General features: G+C 47.0%; 1 protein-coding gene across 1 annotated transcript in view; it reads left to right on the top strand.

Annotated features, from left to right (window-relative positions):
• The window catches only part of SOS1 (SOS Ras/Rac guanine nucleotide exchange factor 1), a 2649334-nt gene that overhangs the window by 1766118 nt on the left and 863171 nt on the right, over positions 1-20045 (top strand). Inside the window, exon 14 of the mRNA XM_069606702.1 lies at positions 11796-12018. Within this exon, the coding sequence (XP_069462803.1) occupies positions 11796-12018 (223 nt within the window). The remainder of the gene's footprint in view (positions 1-11795; positions 12019-20045) is intronic.

The raw sequence follows: 20045 nt of genomic DNA, 5'->3' as shown, positions 1-20045 counted from the left end.
AGCAACCTGTTTGGGAAAACAGTGGACGATTCCCTACAAGCCATCATGACAGACACGGAGACGGCCCGGGCTCTTGGTGTTCTCCAACAACGACGGCCGCCCTTTCGGAGCGGCGGAGGCAAGCAGGGTGCCTCCAAAGGTTCCGGCGGCGGATTTTCCACCTATCGTCAAGCGGCCCGTTCATCGTCACAGGAAGCCTACAGGGGACGAGGCAAGTCGGGCGGACCCCGCCATCGTCGCCAAGGAGGACAAGGCGGCAAAACCTCGTCGAAGCAGGACTGAACCGGCCGTGGGGTCGGGCCCCCACCGAAGCACCCCGGTGGGAGGCCGGCTGTCGAGCTTCATCAGCGTGTGGGAGTCCATCTGCACCGACCGTTGGGTGCTGGACGCCCTGGCCCAGGGTCACGCGCTCGAGTTTCTAAAGAAGTGCCCGCGCGTCCCCCCCGTGGCCAGGAAGGAACATCACGTCCCTCAACTTCTCTTGGAGGTAAAGGCGATGCTCAAGAAAGGCGCCATCAAGCTTGTCCCAAAGAGGCTTCGGGGCTCCGGAGTTAACTCAAGATACTTCCTCGTGAAGAAGAAGACGGGAGGATGGCGTCCCATCCTGGACCTACGAGGACTGAACAAATTCATCAAGGCACAGAAGTTTCGGATGGTCACCCTCTAGCACGTCTTGGGTCAACTGGAGGAGGGCGATTTCCTGTCGTCGTTGGATTTGGAGGATGCCTACTTCCATATCCCCATCCTAAAGGGACACCGAATGTTTCTCAGATTCGTGGTACAAGGGCGTCACTACCAGTTCAGAGCCCTTCCCTTCGGATTGAGGTCGGCACCCAGGGTGTTCACCAAGTGCCTCGCACCGGTGGCGGCGCGGCTGCGCCTGGAGGGGATCCACGTCTACCCCTACCTGGACGACTGGCTCATCCGAGCAAAGACAAAGGAGCTCACTGCGGAGCACACGGCCAGGACCGTCCAACTACTCACGGTCCTGGGATTCTCCATAAACTACGCCAAGTCCCACCTGGTGCCCGCTCAAGATGCACTGTTTCTGGGAGCCAAGCTCGACACAGTGGCGCTTCTGGCCTCTCTGTCGGAGGAAAGGACGAGGGCCATCCTGGGCAAGGTGCAGCGGATGCTGGTTGCGGATGCGGCCAGGGTGAGGTCCATCAAGTCCCTCCTCGGAATGATGTCTTCTTGCATTTATCTCATCCGCCTGTGCAGGCTTCGGATGCGCCTGTTACAGGAGTTCCTGGACGCTCACTGGATCCAGACGACGGGCAGCTTCGAGGACAGGATCACACTCGACGAGAGCTTCCGACGAGCGATCCGGTGGTGGGGCACCCGCACGCATCTGACGGCGGGCATGGACTTCCAGACCCCGGGCCACCCGAAGACAGTGACCACGGATGCCTCCCTGGAAGGGTGGGGAGCGCACACCGAAAATCTGCACGCGAGGGGCCTTTGGCTGCAGACGGAGAAGTCCCTCCATATCAACGTCCTGGAACTCTGTGCAGTGTTTTGGGCCCTCAGGTCCTTTCTTCCGTCCCTCAAGGGCAAGGTGGTGAGGATCTTCACCGACAACACCACCACCAGGTTCTACATCAGGAAGCAGGGCGGTACCAGATCCCCAGCCCTGTCCAAGGAGGCGCAGGATCTGTGGCATTGGGCCGTCGCCCAAGGGATGTTTCTGGTGTCGTTTCATCTGGCAGGGATAAAAAACACCATCGCCGACTCGCTCAGCAGGGAGCTGCGCTCGTGCCACGAGTGGGAACTACGACAGGATCTAGTGGATCGCCTCTTCTGACGGTGGGGCACACCCCAGATCGATCTGTTCGCGACGGCGACGAACTCCAAGTGCCGGAGGTTCGCCAGCAGGTTTCACCAGCCGAGGAGCATGGGCTATGCTTTCTCGTTCCCCTGGGAGGGCCTGTTCCTGTATGCGTTCCCTCCATTGCCGCTGCTGATCCGGCTCATCAACCAGCTCAAGAGGTCACGGTGCAGGATGATCCTCTTCGCACCTGCGTGGCCGAGGCAGATATGGTTCCCGGACCTTCTGGACTTGTCAGCGTCACGGTCAATCAAGCTGCCAGTGGACGCGGATCTTCTCTCCAGGGAAGGAGGCGCCATCCTCCATCATGACCCGAAGTCGCTGAACTTGCAGGCCTGGCTCCTGCAGCGTTAGAGTTTGGAGGTTACGACATACCGGCCGACTGCAGAGAGGTTCTTGCAAAGGCCAGGGAGTCCTAAACTCTTAAATGCTACGGACACAAATGGAAGAGGTTCTCTGTCTGGTGCCACGCACAGAAGATTAACCCTCTACGGATTACGGCTCCTCAAGTACTACCGTACCTGCTGACGCTGGCCAAGGCTGGGCTGGCGCACGCTTCCATCAAGATTAATCTTGCTGCGATCTCCCGATACACCAGAACCACGGGACGGACTTTGTGGTCTCATCGTCTGGTGAAAGAATTCATGAAGGGACTGTTCAGATCGTTCCCGCCGGTGAAGGCCCCGGCCCCGGCGTGGGAGCTCAACGTGGTGCTGACCAAGCTCATGGGACCTCCGTTCGAGCCTCTGCACTCAGCTCCGTTGAAGTTTTTGTCGTGGAAAACAGCGTTTCTTGTAGCCATCACCTCTGCACGACGGGTGGGAGAGATCCAGGCCCTTTCCTGCAAGCCCCCGTACTTGACTTTTCACGACACGAGGGTAGTGCTCAGGACGCACCCCTCCTTCATGCCCAAGGTGCCGTCGGACTTCCACCTCAACGAACCCTTGGTGTTGCCTGTTTTCTTCCCGTCGCCTTCGTCGCCGGCTGAAAGGACTTTGCACTCGCTGGATGTGGCTAGGGGGCTGAAGTTCTATGTGGACCGCACGAAGAGTTTTCGGAAGACGTCACAACTTTTGACGTTGCAACTTTTTGTGAACTTTGGACCTGTCAATCAGGGGAAGGCTCTCTCAAAGGCTTCAATTTCCAGATGGCTCTCCGGCTGTATCATGTACTGTCATCGGTTGGCAAACCGACCGCTGCCTGGCCGTCCGAGAGCCCATTCCACCAGAGCGATCGCAGCTACCACGGCGTTCCTATCTGGTGTGCCCTTTCTGGACATCTGCAGGGCTGCTACGTGGAGGTCAACGCACACCTTCACGAAATTCTACTGCGTCGATCGGGATTCCAGGGAGGAGTCCAGGGTCGGCCAGGCAGTGCTGCGCAACCTGTTAGCCTAAAGGTGAGCCTGGTGAGGAGGTAAGAATTGCTTAATGTTGAGTTTTGGATGTAATGCTTAATGTTGAGCCTTTGCCACCTCCCGTGGTTGTGCATGTGTGTACTGCTATGTATTTTTATTCATGAGCATGTGAATCCATGCCAGACCCCATGCTGGAGAAGGAACAAGGTACTTACCTGTAACTGTTGTTCTCCAGCATGGGTCTGGCATGGATTCACATGCGAACCCTCCCGCCTACCCCTCTGCGGCTCTTCACTTGGTCATACTGCCACTTCACGTGCTACCAAATCTGAGGATGGCTGCCGGGGGAGGGGCTTAGAGAGAGGGCAGTCATTGGCTGGGGGCAGTATGACCCAGAGACCAGTGATTGGTTACTAGCAGAAAGACAGTTCAGAAACGAAACTGAAACTGATTTTTTCTTTACCGAAGATTCCCAGCCTGATGACGGGGAATATTCATGAGCATGTGAATCCATGCCAGACCCATGCTGGAGAACAACAGTTACAGGTAAGTAACTTGTTCCTTTCTGAATAACTTGCGTTTTCCCTCCCTTGTGAGGAATTGCTAGAGTATCCCTTCAGTGTGGTTTTCACTGTGCCGTTTTGCTCAGTTTTCACTCTGGTTCACTTGGTCTACAATTTAACTTGGGAGTGTGTATTTTTCCTTTGACTTAATTTAACTTGCTTGATGACTGTGATACATGTGTTTTATTAGAAGTGTTTAAAATAAATGTATATCTACTTTTGAATACAAAGCTTTGGTCAGTGTTTCCTTGTACCATAGTACAGTAGACCTATTGTGTAAACCCTGAATACTGCTCATCTCCCTCTTGAGATAAGTCTGACTGCTCAGCCACAGCTACCAACTAAATCTTTGTGGTACAGACTGATACCAAAGGGTATTTATTGCTCTCACCTGTAGTCTTAATCTTCTGCAGTGCTCCCTAAGGGAACTGCACAGGATTCTGCCTAACACATTTACCACCAGAAAGAGATATTTTTAGAATGTGTACATATTGAAGCAGCAAAAAACCTGTTTGATAAAACAGATGTAATAATACAATTGCAGCGAACATAAAAGGGAAGTGAAAAGGCAAAAAAATCAGTTGGTCATAAATTACATAAACTGGAAGGCTCATCCAATAACTTTGAAATATATTTTAATGTATTTGTGTAAGGCTTTATGCCATAGCATTTCACAATCGAAAATAAACAGTGCAATAGGTGTGTGAATAACTCATCACTCAAACAGAGGAGATGATCCTTAAGATCGGATCTAAAGAATGGCTGAGAGGATAACATTGACAAGGCTGTTCATTCCAATTGTTAGTGGCAAGCAAAGTAAAAGAATGAAAGAGAGATGAGGCACAGGGATGAGGGACATATATAAGAAAAGACATGGAACAGAGAACAGGAATGGGAGTAGAATGAGATGTGAGGGAAGATGCAAGGGTCCTGGCCGTGTAGACATTGAAAGACTGTACAGAGGAAATTGAACAATAGACTAGATTCAAATGATAACCATCATAGAGAAAGCAATACAGGAGAAGTAGACTCACTCCCTAGGAGACAAGTGTAATGAAAGACTAAAAGAAAGATTATAGATTGATAGAATAGGAGTTAACTGGCATGTGGGAGATCGAGGAGAAGACTCGAACAATAGAACATTCGGGGGCCAGGAGGGGGGGACGAGCGAGGAAATTAGAATCTTTGTGGCGAAAATGTGTGGCACCTACGAGCCGTTTAAATATTAGAACTGAAAACAACAAGAACGTGCAATAGTAATGTAATAGGAAAAGGAAAGGGAGGAATTGAAGATAACGCCCATATTGAGCAGAAGAAATATTGGAGGGTGGACAGAAGATGGGGGTGGGGCGTGGCAGAGGAGGGGAATTAGTTGAGGCAGGAAAAAAGAGAACCTCAGTCTTAGAAGGGTTAAAGTACAAGTAGTGATCGGATATCCAAGATCGTATTGCAAGCAGACTGGCCCCGAGAGTAGAGGGACTAGTAGGACAAAGAGGTAAAAAAGAGAAAGATCTGAGAGTCATCAACGTTTAGGTGGTGCGAGAAGATGGTAGAAGATGGAGAAATGGTGTTAAGAGACAATAGTAATGGGCCCAGCAGTGACTGTTGAGGCACACCCGAATAAAGAGAGTAGAAAGAAGAAAGACCCACCTAAGATACTGAAAGGGGTGTGTCAAGAGAGATGAGTGAAACTATTCCAAAACACACATGGTCTGCGTGTTAGAGAAGCTACATAATGTAACGCGCAGTCCATTTCTCTGGCGTTGATCCACAATACAATTAGGCAGGCGCAATTGCTTGAGGGATCCACAACGAATTGGCAGAGAACGGAGAAGCCTTGAGAAGATAGACTGACTTATTTAATGCACTAAGTGACACTATTTTGTTGTGCCATGGGCGAATTACTTTGGAATTGATTGATGGGTATTATCTGGAGAACATGCTCCCCTGACCCTACTCTAGCCAAATTGTTCCCTGACCCACATTTTTTGCTAAGAACAAAAGCACATCTTTACGTGATTACCTAGTTAAAGCTGATTTTGCCACCAACATAACTAAGAAACCATAACAATATAAGGGCACCTTACTATGCAACAACTGCAATAACTGTCATAATGTTATTAAAGGTAACTCTATAACCCATACTTACAAAGGTTACCATATAGCACTCCATCACACTTCATGTGACACCAAGAATATGATCTATGGCATCAAATGTCCAGGCGGACTATATTATGTTGGCATGATGACTAGGAAAGCCAAAATACGTTGGCTGTAACATAAAACTAATATCCGACAGGGATCAGAGGGATCACCACTAGCACAGCATTTCAAACAGGCACGCCATACCATTGCACAAGTACAGTTGTTAATTTTGGAACATCGAAGTCTCCCAAGAAGAGGTGGCAATTTGAACAAACTTATGCAACAAAGAAATCCACTGGATAGATAATCCTAACTCCATGTCGCCTCGAAGGAAGGAATTCAGATTGGGACTTGAGTTGCTTTCTGTAACACTGCAAGATCTACATATGTACACAATATAGGGAGAGCCATTGAAGGTATAGGTTTGTTTTCCTAAGTTTCCTCGTTGGATTGTTCCACACTGAGCTTTTATCCTTTATTTTGCCAATTTTAGAGATTTCAGTTAACACATTAGCACACCTTGCAATATTTCACTTGCCCGATGTCAGCATTTACCATACCACTGTGGACACCCCAGAAGTCTATTTTGTGGCATGCCGTTCCCCACTCAAACATGCATCTCTCACGGTTTCTCAGACTGCATCACACAGGTTGCTATGATTTGAACATTAATATATATGAGAGACCAGAACCTAAACAAACTTCCAAGATGGCGCACCGTTGCCATGGACCGTTTTAACTACATATATTTAATTTTCACAACTACGCACATGCGCAAGGCTTCCTAGCAACCTGTTGCTCCCTGCCTATACTTACACCGATGCGCATGCGCTCAGTTGGCTTAGCAACTTCATGCGCCCAGCGATTGCAGAGAGCTACCGGCAGTAGTCTATATGCAAATTCCAAATACACACTTGATAAGTGACCTTGCACATTACCTGCTCGATCGATTCAATTTACAAAATGCCGAGACACAGCGGCGGATGCTACATTTTGTGTAGATTACTAATACCGCAACACGCTCAAACACAGTTCTTTTGCTCCACAGGAAAAGTGCCATAATATACAATCACCTCTACAAGCTGAAATAACAAGAGTGCACACATGAGCATTTGACAGCAAGACCTAGACTCATAGCAACTGGCTCCATCCAAACTTGGTTGAGTGTGTTTAAAACATGTATAAACAGGTTACAGATGTGTACAGTGGTCATGGCGTGGGACCCAACGCTATCCCTCAGCGATTGGTCCCATGCCTTGATCGCATAGAAACCGCCATGCCTTTTCAGATTACGCAATTTACACACATGCACTTTTTCCATCAGATACGTTGAAGCTTCTCCTGCCTGTGAAGTTTTTGGTAGTCTACCTGCCAACTCTTAGGTCAGTTAATTTGGAGCACTGGTCCCACAAGACACAATTTACTCTTATAAGTACATTAAGACTGACGCTTGATTGTTTTAACTTTTAGGCAGTTCACACATCTACAAAGATCATTTACCTGATGAAGGGCACCCTTGCCCCAAACCTGTCGTAAATTGGAGGTGGCACACAGAGACTTTTGTTTTGGTCTCAAGCACTGTATTCTCCCCCACAAAGATATCTGTCTCCACTATTATGTTTTATTATGAAACTTTGTATCATGAAAGCTATTTTGTTACTGAGGAGTACAGAAACATGTACTCTGTGAAAAATAAAAATGTGTATAGGCTATGTGCTAAAGAACATGGTCATGTTAATAACCTTAAAAATAATATTTGTTTTTCGCCACATGTAATTGTAGTGGTTTAACCTTGAATTGTTTATTTTTGTGCTGTTTGGAAACTTTTCATGAATAAAAAACTGTACACTTTGAAGACTACAGTAACTGATTTAAGTTGTTTAGGCAATTCTGTCGCCACAGTGTACCCTAATTGTGACCCTCCAATTCTTCGAGGTACCTTCTCTTTACATTTTACACTTGACCGTGTTGCCAAGGTTTGATTGGGAGCACCTGAATAGTCTTAAAACTAGATAGGTTTTTCTCTTTATTTACTTCAAGTGTTCACCTCTAAACACAAACTTGTTTCTTTTATCTGACTGCGAACATACATCTTTAAGTACCCCAGTTTCTCATCTATTTTTGAAAATGTACTGGCCGATATATATCGGCGAACGATTCATATTCAGGAATCCCCTCTGAGTATCACACCAAGGGAGACAGTCCTGAGGAAAACATTGTCTACATTAAGGCAAGCTATGTGTTGACCTAGAAAAAAGAGGATACCTTCTAGCATCTCTCTATGGGCTCTTTTATTTTGAAGTCAATAATAATGCAAGACTGAGAGAATTGTCTCCTCTAGTAGACTTTAACTTTTTGCTCATTAGGTCATGAAATTTAGTTGACCTGCTCTCGTTTGGCAGGCCAAAATATCGAGTGACTTGTGTTTCCACTTGTTATTTAGCACACTGCACTGTGTAGAACTTGTTGCTGCTGCAATTTGCTCTTGATATATATTTATTTATGGTTAATGTATTTTTGTTTGATATTATTGTATGTTCTTTTGGTTGGTGTTTTTGTTGGTAACTCGGATACTCCACATTGTTGGATATTGTGCTTGTTATTAAAAGGATATTTAGAAATATTTTCTAAATAACCTTCATACATGCCTTGTTTATTTGATGTATTTTTGCTATTACCATTTAAATGGGGTTACAAAATGTGATTCTTCTTACAAATTAGTCTGTAAAAAAAGAAAACTAATTGCTGATAGGAACTTTTTGATGAAGTTTGGCTGAATAAAAAAAAAAAGAGCATACTGTGTTTGAGCGCAAAGAGATTAGGAGAGAGTTCATACCAACTTGTTAGGCACTGGCAAGAGCCAAAATGTGTTTGCGTTGGTTAATCCTAAATCTACTATTGTTGGAGGGGGCAATGTGAAACTGAAAGTTGCCCCCAAGGTCAACTTGCGAATTTGGTGCCAATCAAATGCAATTGATTGTTTTGAATCTTACTGCGACTAGTACTTAAGTGCACCGGCTGCTTAAGTGTAGCTGAATTTGCTCTGGTTTCTGGTTCTATGGATGCCAGAGTTCAAATGAAGAACGTCTAGCATGCAATGCTATGCATCAGTGTCTAGGTCTTGGGACATGCTAGTCGATTTCTTTCCTAGTGAACTCCTGGAGGAAGTATGGGAGGGATCCTAATTGGTATTAGTTGTCTGATTGGGCTCCACCTTGCAACTTTGCTATGCAGCAATGTACCTAAATTGCAATTGTCACAGAAAGCTCTGTGGCTTATGAGGGGAGTCACGGTAAGCAAGATTCTGATTTTGCCAAACTAGAAGTCAAGACATTTTGAATTTAGATTGCTGGACGTAACAGAATGTAAACGTTGCACAGATGCAAGAAAATATTGTCAAGATCTGGGGACACCAAGAAGTTTTGTCGGATCTGTGACACTTCCTGGATCTCTATAAATGAAATGGTCTGCCTGTCTATGGGCCCTTGACTAGAGGCACCCAGGCGCTGGCTTATTATTGTGCTTAAATGCTTGTGCCAGGTTGAGTGCTGGCTAAGGTAACTTGGTGAGTACAATGTTTGTTTCTCCAAGTGGGTATTGATTTTAAGGAGTAGTGGGGGGCTAGGCATTTTGTCGCACCTCTGTTTTGGATGAGGAATATCTAGTATGGTGTGGAATGCATATTTGTGTATTCAGTGTTGGAATTGTTATGACTAGAAAGCACAGTCAAGAACTTACGAAAGATGGGTCTGAAGAGAGCTAGGAAGGAAATATATAGGAAGACATGTATAGTTTCCAATGACACTTCATCACTATCACCTACGGCAAACACGATGGATGGATGTGCACTAAACCTTTATGCATTAAATGCTCGTTTCTCACAAAGTGTTGGGGTTTTCTACATTCCTCTGGTGAGAATTACAGAGAGACCAACCTACAGTGGGAGTGTAATGGACCAAGTTAGTCTAAACTCTCCCTGGTCAAACTGACGGAACAGACTGCATTCAATCTTACAAGGGGGAAGGACCTGTATAAGGTATAGATCAGGCACACCAAGGACAAGATTGTCCGAGCAGTGGCTAGAGAAAAAACATACTCTACTTAGTTTGTGCTCTCTACAAGAGGTAGGTAAAAAAAAAACAAACACTAAGCATAGATGCACAAAAAAGTAAAGGGGGCCTAAAGGTACACAAGGCACGTTAAAACACAGATAAGAGTTGCAAATATTATCTACAAAGTTAATGGCTTAAACAGAGAAATGTATTTAAAACATAAAAGGCATACACTTTAAAAATAAAAGGCAAAGGGTTCAAATTCACTTCATTTTCTCAAAGATCAGAGACTGTACCTAGACTAGTTTTAAGTCAAAATGTACAGGTAAGTAATGGTTTCAGCTATGTATAGACAATTTAGTAGTCTGAATATTTTCCCCTTAGAAAATGAGACAAACCCAATAGGAAAGTTGCAGTGATAAAAAAGGTAGCTTTGTCTTATAGATGCCAAGGAGATGGCAGCTTCTCCAGCTTGATAGTCAGAGGGACCCGAAAGAAGACTCAAGACCAGGTACCACCACCAAAAGGTGTGCGGAGCGACGGAGACAGAGAAGGGACGCAATCTCTATCGGAGAGTGTTGCAGTCAAGGTAGACTTCAGCGGGTTAAGGGGGCAGCAACTCACAGGCGACAATTTGGCAACAAGGGATCTACAAGCAACCAGGGGTGAAAAAGCATAGGGAACAAATAGCCCAGTCAGGTTATCTGTGGAGTGAACCCATTCCTTCAACCGCAAGGACTTGAGCTCCTTTTTAAAATGTAGAAGCAAGGGGGTGAGTCTCATGTTAACAGGGAAGAGGTTCCAGAGCCTGGGGGCATCTTTGTGGTTCTACCTTCTTGCACCACTGCAATTCAGAGCGCTGAGTGGGTATTTACAGATTTTGGGTGGGCCTTGCCTAATTGGGCCCTAACACATCTACACCTATGCACCCACGTCAACTCCTCTCTGCACACTTTGTTTATTGATTTATATGGCTCACCGTACCCAAAGGTAACTGGGCACAAATTACAAGAGTGACAAGTATACGTTCAGCGTAAGGTTCCAATAGTTCTAGCAAAATGTACAAACATTACAGTGGTAATATACAAAAGGTAACCGCAAAAGTGCAAAATAGTACAATAGTTATATACATATAATACAATTGATCATACAGTAAGGTACATGTAGGGTCGCACATTTAGGGTAAGTCAGAGGTTCTTTGTTATGAGCCAATTTACAGTGTTACACCTAAAGTTAGGGAAGGTTTGGTCTACTCTCAGGGACAGAGGAACTTTCCCCTTTTGCCTTTTAAAAGGGCCTCTGTACATTAAGGGCCAAATCATCAAACTAAGATTGATGCTGCTGCGTTTGTACTCCTTTTACTCTGTCCCCTTCCTTCTTTTACTCCTCATTCCCAAACCTCTTTGAGGTAAAGAATTTGTTATAAAGATTCCAGTATGTTTTCTTTACAGATTAAATGTTTGTTTTGTGTTCTTTTCTGCTTTTTAATCCCCATCTATGGACAACTGTGCTTTAAAAGTCACCATTTGGTCCTATTTTCTTCTCATATTTTCTTTAAGGGACTACCCCTCAAATTCTCCTTGCAGCCGTTGGCCTTGCTCACTTTATTTGTTCGGAGAGTGCATATGGGGCCACTTTGAAAAACCTTTCCAGGGCCACTTTTGTTCTCAGTCCACTTCTGCTGTATGTTTGTTGTGTAGAAGGCTACCAGGGATTCACAGATGTTGTAATGTCATAGAGAATTTAAAAAAAAGAAATAGTAATGCTAAACGCTAACTTGTTGACATCAAGATTGAATGGTTGCGGTCTTTGTGAACATATCTGTTTTTGATACTTGTCCTCCTTTTCAGGTAAAGCTATGAAAAAATGGGTAGAATCAATCACAAAGATAATTTATCGGAAAAAACTGGTGCAAGCTAACGGACCAAGTCACAATATTACCTTTGAAAGCTCACCTCCTGCTATTGAGTGGCATATATGCAGACCAGGGCAGACCAGAGAGTTTGATCTGCTTACACTGCATCCAATAGAAATTGCTCGGCAACTAACTTTACTCGAATCTGAACTTTACAGGTGCGTTGTTCTAATCCAAAAATGTGTATTTCATAACTTTTTCAAAAACTGCTTAAACTTTATTTAATACTATCTTATAAGCATGTCATTTTTGTTTGAGGCTACCAAATCTCTGCAAAATGTAGAACTTTAATTTAGACATAGAACTTCAGTTCAGTTGAGCATGTGCTAGCATAGCACAATCTACTTTTATTTTGACAAGTGTTTATCTTTGCTAAGATCAGTTATTTTTCATAATTTAAATTGTAAGAAAAGGTGCTTACATTGCAATTAGGGACATATGATTTGATTCACACTGAATGGGTTTCATTTAATTGGCACAAAAACAGTTCCATGTTTCACAAAAAAAGATGACGCTCTCTCTGATCCACCTATACATGTTTTTAGGGGTCCTTTCTCATTACCCTATAAGCTATTTGAATTTAAAATTAATCAATTCCTATAATTTTTATTTGTATACATTTATAGGATGCAAGATGTTCGTACTGTGGCACCTTGTCACAGAAATGTTGCATAAGTACATAAAGAAGATTATTAATCTACTTGAAAACGCTGGGCAGTGAGAAGTTTAAGCAGGATTGAGCAGTGTTACTCATACGTCCTGTCCCCTTTCCTCCATCCTTGTCGGCGTCCCCCAACACGGGGACGGTACTGGAACCTTTTGCATTGAAAAAATGAGCTTACCCTTTAAATTTAGCATACCGTGTGGGGACGCGGCCCTGGTCGTGGGAACGCCCCTGAGACCCCACCCTCCGGCGCCTCTACTCAGTCCCTTTTTCCGCACGGATGATGTTGGACCTCAGCAATACCGCAGGAACATTTTCAACTTTCCGTGTACTCCCTGTTATTTTGTCTTGGATTTTCTTCACCTCCCTTCGGTGTCTTGCCTCCCCCGGCGCATGTTGGCTACAGGAGTCTTCAGGAGATGCACATCCCGCGATCACTCGTTCCCAGCCTCCGGCCCCCATGCGCTCTACGTTCAGTGCCTGGGGCGTGACCACCAGTGGGACGCGTCCATGGCTTGCAGCTCTCGGTCACTGAGCCTCGAAGAATCGTCTTTCCCGCTGCAGGGAGATCTTCCATCCTTCTCCTGCCGGTCATTTTAAATAGTTTGTTGCCAGAACCCCACGTCAAGACAAGATAGGTCCTTTCGTTAACAAGGCCTCTTAGCACAGGGACTCCTTCCCGGGGCCTCCCACCGTAAAGAGGACCTTGGATTCTGGTTCTGGCAGGCCGGAGGCCGTGAAGACTACCAGCACCCAGGCCGAGGGTCCCAGAGGCTCTTGCGGGCGGTCCACAGAGGGGCGCTCCAGCTCATCGTCCTCTTCGGCACCAGGGTGCAAGTGATTGTCGAGTTCTGCTTCCAGGAGTCAGTTCAAAGCACGATCCAAAGACAACTATCGTGTCCACATCTGAGGGCATCCAGCCTACTCCGTCGTCACACAAGGAGATTTGACTGCCGGCCTGCTGGCTGAAGGCTTTGGGCCTACCAGAGTCACCTGTGAGGTTGGTGCTTCTACTTCAGGTTCTGGGGGTAGGGAGCACTGTTCCATGTCTGAGCTTCCCAGGGCGTGGCGCCAAGCCCAAAAATGGCTGACAAGCACACAGCAGAGCCTGCAAGGCCGGCGACAATCTTGGATTCGGGCTCGGGGCCTCAACCGGCTTCTTTGCCTTCAGAGTGGGACACTCAAGAGGGTTCAAGTCCCCTTCCTTCGGGAAGTGGCGTTCGGTACTAGGGCGCAGGCGGATGGTCTCTGCAGAGTTACATCTACCCCTCTCCACCTTATGGATACCCACCCCAGGCTCCTTGACGCTTTCATCAGGAAAGGAGGTCCAGTGCAGCGGAAGGCCGTGCCCGCGATCCGGCGACATGTAAGGAACGCTTATTTGAATGCTTCCTCCTCCTTATGTGTGCCCCCCAGATGTTAGGGCTCCACAAGGGCTTCATCCAGGAGGTGGTCCTGGAGGTCGTGCCTCCTACGGTCCCTCCGGGGATGCCAGTACCACATCCTTTCCTACCTCCTCTCCTGGCCCTGTCGGTGCTTCTGACCCCTCCTCTAGTACCCACAATGCTGCCTCCTCCCCTGCAGTCACCTGTTGTTGTCCAGCCACCTTTGGGATCTGATCAGGGGGGACTCCTCTGGCTCCTAGAACGCAGGACCCGGATTTCCCTCCGTCTTTCAAAAAGTAGGTGGGGGTTGGCGCTGATGATGATGACGCACAGGAGGAAGAGTTTAATGACCAGGCCTTGCAGAGTTTTCTGGGGTCCATCAGCCAGAGTAGGCCCCACAGGAATCATGGGTGTTGGCGGAGGTCCAAGCCCGGCGCACCACAAGCCGCTTTGGCATTCCCCTTGTGAAAGATGTCCTTTCGATAGCTAGAAAGGTCTGGGAGAAGCCTGGGGCCAACACCCAGATGAACAAGAAATTGGGCAACAATTTAAGGCTATTGGATTGGGAACCGATCCTTCTGGCCTCCCACCCTCAACCACACTCTTCAGTTTTGGCAGCGGCCTCCTTGTATTCCAAACCATCGTCTTCGCCTCCATGGCAGGTGCCACCTCCAGTTGTCTCTAAAAAAATAAAAGAAATAAGACAATGCCCTTTAGTCTTTTGGCGGGTGTTATCTTAACGCTGAGCTGCACTTGCAACAGGCCAAAGCCGACGCCCTCATAGCGGTGAACCAGAAGCTGTGGTGAGAGATCGGGGAGGTCTTGCTTGACCTCCCCCTGGAGAGCCAGGCCTCCTTCAACGCCAGAGGCCCGTGCAGTTGCGCAGGACCTCATGGAGTCCTCTGTCTTGCACATCGACACAGCCAGCAGAGGTCTGTGCCTGGGGGTCGAGATGAGGCGCACAGCGTGGATGCATGCTAGACAATTCTTCTGCAGGAGAGGATTCTAGACTGTCTCCAGCATTGGATCGTTCATGGATTTACATGCTTTGAATATTCCCCCCTCCCCTCCCCAACAGGCTGGGAATCCTCTGTACATTTTCATTATAGCTAATAATAGAACTTTTAACCTTACTTCAGTAACCGATCTGTACTTTTGGGTGCATTCTGCCTCAGCCAATGGGACGTTGAGTGACTAGCCCCACACAGGAGGCCATGTTCAGATTGTAATCGCATGAAAACACCATTCTCGGAGCCAGCATTAAAAGGCTGTTTGGAAAAGAAATGTAAGGCACCGGATGTGTCCCCGAAATGCCTTGCATCTCAACCAACCCCCAATGCAATAGTGTCAGCAGCGGCATGCTAAAAAATCAAACACTCAAGGTCAGAAATGCGCAGGGCCAAATGACAGTGACAGCAGGAAACAAGATGCATTTGGCAAGAAAATGTTTACCACATGAGCCACAACAGTTAAAGTAGCAAATTCACTGACAATAATCACGAGATACAACTGTGAGATGTGGAACTGGATGGCCCCACTGTTGGAGTACTTGCCAGAAGATAAACGTTAACAGGCGCCTGGACATCCTGTGAGAAGGGGAAGATGCTTCCAATCAAGCGATCAACATCGCAGTCTACATAACGGAAACAGGCTTTAAACAAATCAGCAACAGCATCATGCTGTGGAGACAGACATGGTTAAAGTGCACAGATTTCACAGCGGACGTTCAATCAAAGGTGCTAGACATGTCCTTCGAGGGAGACCAACCTTTTGGCCCCAAAATGGAGGATGCCCTTAAAGTGATTAAAAACAGACAAAGACGCAGCAAGGTCGCTTACCACCCTGACTGTGATGCGCACTTTTCGCTGCATCCGGGGAGTCTCGAGTCGCTCCACATCGACTAATAGAGACGGTAAAGTGTACCTGTGTGGAGCCTCCTATTCACAAACTTACTTCCAAGGATACGTAGAGCATAACCGTACAAACAAAAGGACTACACACAAGCCCCAAGAAGGCTGCCGAAGACATCCGCCCCCAGGGCAGGCAACAGAAACAAGTCTGACTTTAACCACGGGCACCCACTGTCAAGCTGCAACAAGTGGGAAGAAACTTGCAGTACCATCTGCAGCTTTGGAAACAGTTAACAACAAATAGGTGGGTGTTGGACATCATACAAAAAGGACACATAATAGTATTCCAGGGAAACCCCTTTCCGACACCTCCAAGATTTTAACAACAACCACACTTAAACATCTTGATATGCGAAGTGGAGAAACTACTCATAAAACGCGCAATCGAAAAAGTCCCAGAACATCAAAGGGGCCAGGGCACCTACTCCAGGTTCTCTGTGGTCCGAAAACCAGACCAATGGCGACCAATTCTAGACTTAAGAAGTCTAAACAGGCACGTCACGAAACAAAAGTTGAAGATGGTCACCTTAAGAAATCGTATCATAGTACGGAAATAACTTCCTAGCGTCTATGCATCTCAAAGATGCATATTTTCATATTCCAATTCGAAAGGGCCACAGGAAGTTGCTAAGATGTGTGGTGGGTATGAATCTCTATCAATTCAAAGCCCTCCCATTTGGTCTTCGCTCCGCCCCAAGAACATTCACGAAAAGCCTAGCTCCAGTAGCCGTGTCATTCATGCAAAAGATACCACGTGTATGCATGTCTCGACGATTGGTTAGTATGAGCCCCATTCCACCTGGCAGCAAAAATGGCAATCTAAGAGGTGTCCAACACGTTCTGACGCCTTGGCTTCTCAATAAATGTAAGCAAATCCTGCTTCAAGCCATCGAACACGCTAGTGTTCCTAGGGGCACAGTTCAACACCACAAAGGGCTGGGTATGTCCCTTAGTAGAAAGAGCAGCGTCAATACCCCATCTAATCACCAAATTCTACCCAGGCGCCAGAATATGTGAGAACGTACATGCAACTACTGGGCACTACGTCGTCATACATCCCACTGATACAAGATTGCAGGTTACAAATGAGACCGCTACAAAAATTCCTAGAGCATCGATGGTCCCAGCTAACAGGGTCATGGAACCACAAGCTGACGGTAACGGACGTTCACAGACAACTTGCAATGGTGGCTCACACCATCTCGCGTCACAAAGGGAGTCCCGTTCAAGGATCCACAGTTTCAGGAAACGCTGATCACGGATGCCTCACTGAAAGGATGGGGTGCTCATGCAAACCAGCCATCAATAAAGGGGCATTGGTCCCTGGCCGACAACTCCACATCAACATCTTAGAACTGAAGGCGGTTGCATGTGCCCTTTGCTCGTTCCAACCAGTGCTCCAGAACAAAGATGTAAGAGTGTTCACAGACTACACAACCACAATATTATGTGCGAAAACACAGGCACAAGGGCACTGTCGAGGGAAGCCCTGCCGTTATGGCATTGGGCCATCAAAAACATGCTTTGCAGACATTCCACCTTCCAGGAAAGGACAACGAAAAAGCAGACCAACTGAGCAGAGCAAACGACCAGTTGCACGAATGGCAACTGCCATACAGGAAAATCAAACAAATGTTCCTCAAACGGGGAAACACTGCCCATCTATCTGTTCGCCACATGGGATAACAATAAATGTCCCCAGTACGCAAGCAAATATCCTCACCATCAATTCTGAGCGACGTGTTTGCAATTTTATGGTAAGGTATCTCGCATATGTGGTCCCCCCCCCCCCAACACTGGTGATCCGCAAGATCCTACAAATGATTAGGACATACAAGTGCACAGTCATTCTAATAGCGCCAACATGGGCGAGACAACCGTGGTTCTCAGAGCTTCTTCACATATCCCCGGAACATCCAATCCCTCTGGGGCAGGACCCTGACCTGCTATCCATGTGCAACCAGCAGATGCTCCATCACAATCCAGGGGTCCTCAGCTTAAATGCCTGGCTCCTGAATTCGAGTTCGGCCAAATCCCACTCACACAGGAATGCAGAAACAAACTAAAGGCAGCCAGAGTAGACTCCAAAAACAAATCCTATGTGTACAAGTGAAATTGCTTTTGCAATTGGTATGCCCAACAACAATTGGATCCATTAAATATAGAACCTCACTAATTCCTCCAATACCTACTGAAATTGGCAAAAAAGGGTTTGCCACACTCATCCATCACAGAGCATCTAGCAGTGGTCTCTAGATACACCAGAAAGCAAGGTAAAGGGCCTATATTTGGGGCCCACATAGTAAAACACTTCATGAGAGGCCTATTCCGCACTTACCCACCTCAAAAGAAAGTCCCACCTCAGTGGAGCCTTAATACCTTGTACTCTTATGTCCCATCCCCTTTCCTCCATCCTTGTGGCGTCTCCCAACATAGGGACGATACTGGAACCTTTGTCAGTGCCTTTTTCCGCACCGACGATGTCGGACCTGGCGACCAGCGCAGAGACTTTGTTAGCTTTACGCGTACTCCCAGTTTTGGTTTTTCAATCTTATTTAACTTCCCTTCAGTGCCTCGCCTCCCCTGGTGTCACACTCACCTGTGTCTCTGCAGGAGCGATGGATGAGCCTCCCTTGACCCCGAGTCTGTCTTCCCCTGTTTCACCCGGAGGAATACCTGTCAAATTCAAGGTGTACCCTCAGGCCCGAATTCACCCGATTCCCCTGGGCCCTTCCCCTCTCTTTACTGTGTGCTGTGATGTCCCCCATGGGCTTACCGTGATCTTTAGTAGGGTGTGCACTCCATCCTGCATTCGCAGGGGCGCGATTCACTCATGAGATTGGAGCTAATGTCTGTAGGCTGAGTTCAGATGCCAAACGCTTCACAGAGAGGCCGATTGTTCAAGGCACCAGTTTCTTCACTGGCTAGTAAGTCCTTCCCACAAGTGAACGTTGCGCGGAGAATGTTGAGTGTCCAAAACTGTCCGTATTGTCTTTGTGTGCCGGTGAGTTAGTGCTGCGTGTAGAAGCTAGCTGCTGGTAGGTTTGCGCAGCGCCTTCAATCCGAGCGCACCTGGTAATGTCTCTCCTTTTCCCTTGCAGGAGAAATTATGTGCTATTAGCGCCTTGAGTCCGGGTTTAGCGCTACAGGAGACTTGGGGTTTGGGTAAGTATACACAAAGGCTTTTGGTAAGTATGCACCGCGAGCGCAGTGAAATAAGTGTCTGCCTTATTGGGGCAATGTAAAGACCGGTAGGGGGTGTCTGTACTTCCGCTCTCTATATGGTAGAGGGGAGGCACAGAGGACCCCAGCCAAGATTCTCTGTTATTGGTACGTGGTCGAGCAATCAAGGCCTAGCTTCTCAGGAGGTGATGCGGGCTGGTTCTTAAGTACAATTTAGTCCCCGAACCCCCACAAAGGAATGTCCACACACTGTATTACTGAAAACACATTCTTTATATAATTAATATTCAAAGGGATGTACATGATCACAATAACACACTTTCACACTAGGGATAGTATTACTGGCACGCCCTGTGTCGACGCCCATTTTCGAGTTTTGAAAAACAAACTGTAATACTCCGCAGCTTCCACTAGATGTCGGCCTATGCACAGCATCTGAATCTAAGCAGATACAAGCATCAGAAATATGATTACGGTGAGTAATGTATCCCATATATACACGTCTAGAGTGGTACCACTAATGTTATCAAATCTCATTAAAGTGCATCAACTGTACGGTTAAAATGTCACACAGATCAATAACGAGTAAACCAGCAATAGAGATAGGAAGGAACGCAAGATGGTTGAAACAATAGGCAGAACACTGGCTCCTAACTCTAGGCGCAGTTCTGTGTGGAGATCTCCCCACCTGGGCAACCTGTAAATAAAGATATATAGCACAAGCCCAGTCCATATATTGTTTGATAGTCTTACTTCTTCCTATTAAGGTTTTACCCCCCCAATGTACCTGGTGGAGTAGAGTTCTCCGACGATGCACTGACCGATCCTTCTTGAGTGCCTCCCTTTCAGGCGGGAGCCACGGATCGTCGAGAGGTGTCGGGGAACTTGGCGTTCGGTGTTGGGGAATCGACGGCCCTTCTTGAGTGCCCTCCCTTGAAGGCGGGAGTCACGGGTCGTCAAACGTCCGGCGGTGAACAGGGTGAACTACGGCAAGGAAGTGACAGCTTTGTTCCTAGTGGTGCTCGTCGATGACAGAGCGTTGG

The sequence above is a fragment of the Ambystoma mexicanum genome, chromosome 4p, assembly GCF_040938575.1.
Source record: "Ambystoma mexicanum isolate Mex_15411 chromosome 4p, UKY_AmexF1_1, whole genome shotgun sequence".
Taxonomy (NCBI): Eukaryota; Metazoa; Chordata; class Amphibia; order Caudata; family Ambystomatidae; genus Ambystoma; species Ambystoma mexicanum.
Note: the sequence above shows the minus strand (reverse complement) of the source record. Positions and strands in the feature narration are given on the sequence as shown.